The sequence below is a fragment of the Kryptolebias marmoratus genome, linkage group LG3, assembly GCF_001649575.2.
Source record: "Kryptolebias marmoratus isolate JLee-2015 linkage group LG3, ASM164957v2, whole genome shotgun sequence".
Taxonomy (NCBI): Eukaryota; Metazoa; Chordata; class Actinopteri; order Cyprinodontiformes; family Rivulidae; genus Kryptolebias; species Kryptolebias marmoratus.
The window spans coordinates 11935684-11944161 of NC_051432.1; the positions used below are offsets into that span (position 1 = coordinate 11935684).

Genomic DNA, 8478 nt, shown 5'->3' on the forward strand with positions numbered 1-8478 from the left:
AGCATTATTACACCCCACCACACCATCCCCCCTGATACTCCAACACCCAGCCATCACTCAGTTGTTCACGTTATCTCAGGAGCCTGTCTTGCTTCACCCTCCCACCCCACCAACCACCCTCCTCTTTTTTTTTTTTTTTACTTCTCAACATCCCTCCTTCCCTCCCGCTCCCCCCCAAGTGCATTCCAGCATGACAAACCACACGGGATTTCACAAGTCCTTTAAAGTCTGCTGCCTCTGGGAACCACTCTTCTTCATGCAACATTTTAGTATTCGAGGGAATACGTGACTGGGGAGGCAACGGATGCTGTTATATTTCTGCTGTCTCCTCTTGGTTGTTATTTCTGTTGATGCTTTCCAGCACAAAGATAAGACCTAAAAAAAATAATTAAAAAAAAGTCGTAGCTATCAGGTGATCATCACTGATTTTTCGTCTTATATTAAAAGATTTATTTCTATTTTTGGTTTTACTAGATTAAATATTTTCTGCCAAGATGGGTTTTTACTTAAGTCATTTTTTAATTTTTATTTTAACACATAAAAGCATCACAACAACAATATACAAATTCTTAGTAATCTTTAAAACCAAAACACATTTACACATGCAACAATAGGGTTTAAGACAATGAGGAACTTATTGAATCGTTTTTGTTTTTGGAATGCCTTTTATGCTACTTTTACAGTAGACAGCACTTCTATCTGACACGTCAAATATGTCTAATTAATCCCAGATTTTTATTGTTTTCACAATAGTGTACAAGTCTCCCTGCCTTTTTGATAAGCTTTAGGGATCTGAACATAAAGTGAAATTAAAGTTGATGTAATGACCGATGTATGTCCCAGGGGAATATGACATCCTGTCAGCATATAAACATCTGGCGCTGACACAGTTAAATGATGACCAATTACAAAAGAGCAGCTCACCACACAAGACAATGTGCCCTGTTCTGCAGCGAGTCCGCTCAAATGAGGAAACATATCAGTACGCTTGTTACAGATGCACCGTCGCCCTCCTTCACATAGTTCAGATCTTCCGAAGCTGGTTTATGTGGAAAGGTTATGAACGTTAAATATCTTACCTGTTGTAGATAGCTCTTTGAATTTAATCAGTTAAGAAAAAAGAGTTTAATTCTGACAAGACTGATGAGCTAAGGGCTAGTCTGAGCAGAGACAAAACCAAAGCAGAGCACTGTTGCTCTTTGTAAACGACTTCAGTCTCAAACATTTCACAGCGGCTCATGTGAATCATCAACATTCGCTTTACATTTAGTGGTAGTTTCCTTAAAATTTTATGGCTGTTTTGTGAGCGTAAATAAGTGCAGCAGCAGCTAGCTGTAGCACATCATGCAGGAATATCCTAATGTTTTGGTTGGAATAACCATGTGAAGTGAAACGGATGATTGTTAAAGGTTTTTTCAAAAAATAGCATTTGCATAAATGACTCTAATTTATGTTTAGATTGGGGTTATTTTAAGACAATAGCAATCCTCTTTGGTCCGGCTCAGACTAGCCATTAGCTCGTCAGTCCCATCGAAATACAGTATATTATAATAGCAGGCTTTCTGTCTGCTCTTATTGTTGGAAACGGAAGACACTAGGACCCGGTTAATGGGAGCTGCCATGTTGAATTTTTGGGACCAGAGTCTGCACACTAAGGAAGAGGGACTTTAAGTAAGCTTTGTTTTGAACATCAAATAACTACAGCTAAATGTACTAGAAAAATAAATAATTGAACATACAGCAACAAGGTAAAATCTATGTAATTCCAAAGTATCTGAGTTTGATGTTTTTTATTTATTTTTTTTTACTTGCACTGGGACCAGCCTATGGGGACCATGGTTGCCAGATACGAAATGACGAAATATTGTGCTATCACTTTAATGCCATCATATTTTGACCAAAACTATAGTATGCAGGAAGTGAGGGGCACTTTTTTCAGAAGTGGTAGGGATGCATGCAGTTTTTCAGTCAGCAGAGTGTGTGTGTGTTGTGATTGACAAACATGTTCTCAGGAGGGGAGGGAGTTGCTTGGCAGGCACGCAGACTTTCTGATGATCTATGGGTGTTTGCATGAATTAAAACAAGTTTGTTTGGTTGTTTTTTTTGCACAGAAATACCAGAAACTATCATATATTTGGACTTTTTAAAAACTATTTATTGGATATCATGTAGACCCTAAAACTGTTGTATAAAAACAATAATTAGCATATATTTGGGAACACTGATAAGGACGCTGTTCGCCTTCTGGCTTCAACTGCCCCATATTATAGTATTTATGCTGATGATCAATCCAATCAGAATTAAACTCTTGTTTTCTCAGACTCAAGTCGTTCAAAGAGCTGTCTACAGCAGGTAAGACATTAATTGTTTATAACTTTCCCACCAAACCTAAAATATGTGAACCATCCCTTTAACACCAGCAGGAAGCTTTCAAAGAGCTAAAAGACAAAACTGGAATATGACTCCATTTTAGTGAATGAATTGAAATGATTCAAAATGAAAGCATGAGAAATGATGAACAAGGATTAGATTATTGCTCCAGAGTGACATGTGTCGCTTTTGCTAGATATTCGATCCTCGTGGCCTCTTCTGTTCAACGGATTCAGTGTGATTGTATGATTGTCTGTTGGAGTCCTTTACATCGGATTGGCTGTAAAACTACAGCCACAACACTGAAAACACATTCAAAGACACCAAAAATATACATAAAGATACTGTCAAAAGGTACAATAATTACACAGAAAAGTAAATTACAGAGTTAAAACAACATCGTTATGTGTTTGTTTATCTTTTTGTCTCTGCTTCTTGTTCTTCTTGTGTCCTCTCAGAATGTATCGGGCACATTAGGTTTAGTGTGTCCGTGAAGTGCTCCTGGCTGAGAGTCAAGAGTCCCGTCTTGTCTTCCTGGTGCTGGATGGGAGATCAACGGATCAACGCCTTTTTAAAAGAACCACCGAAAAGCTTCACCGTTGTTGACCGGCGTCCTCTGTGGGAGACAAAATGCGAAAGGACGGGTTTTAGTTTTGAGGTCATGTCACTGTCACATCGTGCACTCTCTCAAAGAAATTATATATATATAAATACAAAGACACATTTCAGTCGTACTTGGAAGTGAGTTAAAAATAAAGTTGATAAAATGGGGACATTAGGCAAAGTAAAAACCTGGAAGGGCACCTAAAACAGCTGTAAAATATAACCATTTAGAAGTCAGCCAAGGTGATTATATTCACGTCCCACCCACACCCAAATAATCATTACGCCGGATGAAATATTCAATACAAATTCCCATGAAGCAACAATGAGGCATTTAATTACTGAGCGCTCGAGCCGCAGTGAGGGGGAACAGAGCATCGTTTCAATTTGAGCCTGCACCAGCAGTCGCCCCTCCTCCTCCTCCGTCTCCCCAAAACCTCCATGCCAGTGACAGCCTCGCCTTCTAAAACTCATTTGGAAGTCAGAGACATGAAATACCAGAGTCTCCCACCAATCCCCATGACCAATTAGCACATTTTTTGTGGCTGTTGACAGAGAGGAAATGGTGCATAATCACAACTGAAATCACTTTAGTTTGAGTGGGGGGCAATTTGACATTTTAATACCAAGTGTCACTGGCGGCTCCTTATAGGAATGCTGATGAGTGTTTTAGCATCCAACAGGTTCCTTATGTTTACACAGGTTATTGACCTATGGAGGCTTTTTACAGGTCACTGATTTTTATTTTATTCTGATGCTTTTATTCTGCTTCGTAGTTTGTGAGATTTATAGCTTTAAGGGCAGAAGCGAAGTAGTTCATGATTTTAACGTCTGTGTAGGTGTGCACTCAGGTTCACAGTTCAGCGTTCCAGTCAGGTGTCCACAGTTGTCACCCCAGCCGTAGGTGGCGAGAGTGAGCTAATTTGTCCCGTCTATTCAGAAGACAAGAAGAAGAGGTGAATTTCAAGTGATTTCTCATCAGGACACTGTTTTTGTGTTCTTGTGGTGCCTTAGTGATGAATTATCCAAAATCTTATAGCAGCACAGTATTTTTTTACAAAACAAGCATCCAGGGTTTTCTTGTTCTGCTGATGGTTTGATTCAGTTTTTGTTTGATTTCGCCAAGGATATGTTTTGATGTTATGTACTTCACAAAGCATTGTATGCATGAATTTTGTAATAAAGTTCATTTGAAATATTATTTTACGTAGTCATTATCTAAATTGTACTGAAACGCTAACCGAAAGCTATCCAAGCTTTTCAAATTACAAGGGAACAAAAAGTAATGCACATTTCTGAATCAAACAAATATACATCTGTAAAATATATTCCTGAACTTTGAGATTATTAATCATTTGGGATTATTAAATAAAGTTAGTCCTTAAAAACTAAATGCAGTGCTCGGCTCCTTCATAACCAATGTGTTGCACAATGGCACAATATTTGTCAAACAATACTCTTTATGTAACACCACCAATTTTTTTGTTTGTTTTGGTTTGGTTTTTATGGTAAGTTGTGTTTATGCTGAGAAGTCAGAAGTTTTGAGTTCCAAATCAAAAGAAAAGAATAACATTGAACACCCCTAAAATCAACTTTTCAACTTGGAAAGCTTGAGGTTCCCACCAACCCCACCCTCAAAATCCAACATGGCAGCAAAAAGTGGCAATAGCTGGAGTAATAAACTATTTATTTTCACTTTTGTCCGTTTGCAAAAAGCTGAGAAAATCACTGTTATCGGCTTGTATCGCTAATAGTTGTTAGCCTTGTCCCTGAACACAACAATAACCAAACCCTGCTGGTGTTCTGACCTGCAACCGGATCATGATTAAGCATGGTTTGAAGTTTTTCCCAGAACCTCAAGTTCCCACCTCCGGGGCAAAATGAATCACAGTATTATAAAACACCAAATTTAAACATAAACTGATAAAGCAGGGAACTTACTTAGATTTAAGTAGGAAATTTTATAAACACCTCATATCAAATTCCTGGGTAACAAACTTGAATAGATGACAGAGTCTGCAAACATCCCATTTGATTTGATTATGCCATCAGCTGGCTGCATTTATTAAACTGATTACCTCCGACAAAACACAACAAATCATCTCCCGAGCTGCTCAACATGTAAAGCCAGTGATCATAAATGCTTGCTCACTTTCTACAGTGCAGCCCCGTTTCCTTTTATCAATGAGTATAAAATTATATTTTTTTCCTGGATCCAGCCCAAACCGTCTACGGCACAAACACAAGCTCAGGTTCATCACGCATTTTGGACGCATAGAGTCCTTTTATGTCTGTAGCAACCATTAACCATATATTCACACCACATTAAGCAATAACCATTATCCCTCCAAGTGAGTAATGGAGGAGCTCAGAACAGCAGGATACCATCATCACCAATTTAAATCCGCGGATGAAATGAAACACTATCATGTTTTGAAGGGTCAAGATGTTCTCACACATCTTGCGTTGCCTTTTTTTTTTTTTATCTAATGGCGATGAGCTGATTATTACAGTATATCAGTGCAGCTCCATTAATTTCCATCTATCATTTTTTTTTCCCTTTGCACTTTGAGTCTTCATTAATATATTTTTATGTGAGTTTTGCTTGTATTTGACAGTGGTGGAAAACAGGCAAGAAATGAACCTGGATGCAGTGTTGTAAGTGTAGGTTTAAATGTGTGGTGGTCGTTTTTCTTTTAATGTAGTGATGTTTGAATGAGCAAATGTTTTTTGCAAATGCATCAAAAGACTTTATTTACTGCCTTTAACACAAAAGAATCCTACATGTAAAAAAAGTTTCCAAAGACCATTCATAGTGTTTAATTTCTACCATGTCGATACCTTTTTATTACTTTAACAAAACATTGGTTAAATATAAATATATTTTGTTCATTTAGGGTAAAATCAACATAACACAAGTAAGACACAACATATAAATATCAAGGCCTAATATCAAGGATGTTACATTTCTTCTTCATCACTTCTTTGTCCTCAGAAATATTAATTGTGTACTTTATATTTTGATTGTGTTTTGAGACTACGAGCATAAAACCATACATTAGTATGGAGTTATATATGCCGGTGCTGCCAGACATATGACAAAAAGTGTTAAATACGGAACCAGAAAGAATTTAAAATGTAGCATTTCTTGAAGGACTGAACGTCAAAGTTTAATACAAAGATCTCATACAATCTGTCAGCCCTCGGCGTATGTGTTGGAGATGGCTCTCAGCTACCACCGCACCAGATTTTAGCTCAATAACTGCACAATTGACTAGGTTATAACCATTTTAGTTTTTGCTAAGGTCGATAAGCTGTGGCGGCCATCTTGAGTCGAGTTGGCTAAAGTTAATCAGTTGTAAAAATATGTCCAATGATTACTCTATAATCCATCTGGCACAGTCAGGCAGTTACAGCATTGCCTGCCTTTCTTGGTGGCGGACAATAAATGGTCTTAAACACATTCCCTGAAAAAGAGCACTGATCCCTGGGATCTGTATAATAAGAAAAGCTCAACATGTCTGTACTGGGACTGTATTTGTAGGGTTACTCGGAAGACAACTAACAATGTTTTTATGCCTAATGTGGATGCACGCCTTCACCCTGCTGGATCCACAGGGACATTTTTAAGGCTTAAACCTGGCTCTGCCTGTCAACAACGTAGCGTTCGGGGAGCTGAAGCAAAGAGAAGAGCGAGCGGAGTCGAATGTTTATCTTGATCCATATTCTCACATTGATCAGTCCCCGGTGGAAGTGCGGCTCACCAGAGACAATAATGACCCTGATCTGGGCACTCGGCATGTCTCTGTTTTGTTAAGTTCCCACGTTATCGATCCAGTGGGGCTCTTGAGTGCTGCTTGGATTCACTCCCGGGCCATTTTGCCTCGGCACACAGCAGTGACCAGGCACAAAGAAGGCTCAATTAGCACCAGCTCTGCGTTCTCCGCTCCACCCCCCTCCCCCACCCCCCACCTTCAATATCACTCCATCAACCGGGAGGAGGGGAGGAGAGGAGACAGAAGAGACAAGAGAAATAGAGAGGGAGAAACTGCTGGGACAAGAGAATAATACCGAGGTTTTTACCTCAAATTAAGACCCCGTAGCAGCGGCTCGACCCCATGTTAACGACGCCGCCTCTGCAGCAAAGCATACATAACAAGCCGGATGCAACGACACACAGAGGAACACACAAGGCAATTTCCTGCACTGGCAATGAGCGCACACAACAAAGTACTGAGCACCAGGCTGAAAGAGGAGGGAGGAAAGAAAAAAAAAAAAACGCTAAACCTCAAATTAACCCTGCCACGTCGCCACAGTGGACAGGATATTTTAAGTGTCCGCTGGTGGCTTTCGGTGATAACAGCACAGTAAAAGTGACATGTGGTGGAATAATTCTCAGCTGAATCTGGTGAAGCGGTGTGAGGTCTCTGGGCTGCCAGGACACCCTGTGATCCTAACTGAGCCTGGCATGTGTCGTTAAGGCTGAAGCCATGTTGTCAGCTGATTGAGGCAAGGTGGTGGGAAGACATTATTGGCTAGAAACGAGAGGATGAATCACAGACAGAGTCAGAGGGCTAAAAGCTTGTGTAACTGCTGCAGGACCAACATGCATGCACGGGCAAATTAAAGCAATAGTTCAGGTCTTTGGAAGTCAGGTCCCGTGGAAAGGCTATAAACAATATCTGAACTTGTTGTAGCTTGGTATTTGTACGACCTCATTTTGAAGAAATAGAGCTTAATTCTGAGAAATACTGAGCTGATGGCTAGTTGTAGCAGGGCCAAAATAGATTCTTGCCGTCTTAAAACAACTTAAATTTTAAAACTTTTCTAGCCCCTCATGCTAACACTTTTTTATAAACCTTAAAACGGTAGTCTATTCTCGTGATGTTCTATCAAATGGTTCTCTCTAGTTAGTACCTTATCAGCAGTGACATCAGTCATAGCGCAGAGTATGGAGAAAAGGGCAAGTCTTCCTCCAGGCTAGGCTAACAGCTAAGTACCTATTGTTTATCGTTTTCAGGCTTTTAAAATGACTATTTGTCAAAAACAACATATCGTTTTGAAAGAACACTTTATTTGCTAATATTAAGCCTCTACACTTTTGCATGGCACCGTTTGTTTAGTTTGTTGCTTATTTCTCAAACCAAACAATGCAATCTCAGGAATAACGGGATATACACGCTGTATGCTCAGCACACTTTCACAAAGAAACACAACAATTTGTGAATATTTTGTTGCTGTTGACAAAATAGCAACTCACTAAACAGCAATGGTTAGCATCAGCCCATTTGTCTTGGCCTGGCTCAGACTAGCCATTAGCTCATTAATCTGTTCATTACTCTTTCTTCAAACTGAGATTGTTCAAAGAGCTATCTACAACAGGTAAGATATTAATTGTTCATATCCTTCCCCCTTCAGTTAAAAAGATCAAACTCCTGCTTTAAACCTCCAACTAAAGATCCAGGTTAAGCCCAGTCCCTCTCAGTCTCCCCCCCCCCCCCCCCC

The 8478-nt window shown here is 39.5% G+C and overlaps 1 protein-coding gene across 2 annotated transcripts in view; it reads right to left on the reverse strand.

Annotated features, from left to right (window-relative positions):
- Positions 1-1101: 1101 nt before the first annotated feature.
- cxxc4 (CXXC finger 4) overlaps positions 1102-8478 on the reverse strand; it is a 33653-nt gene continuing 26276 nt past the window's right edge. For both annotated transcript variants that reach the window (XM_017411362.3, XM_017411449.3), the window contains exon 3: positions 1102-2986. In XM_017411362.3, the coding sequence (XP_017266851.1) occupies positions 2942-2986 (45 nt within the window). In that variant the 3' untranslated portion in view covers positions 1102-2941. The remainder of the gene's footprint in view (positions 2987-8478) is intronic.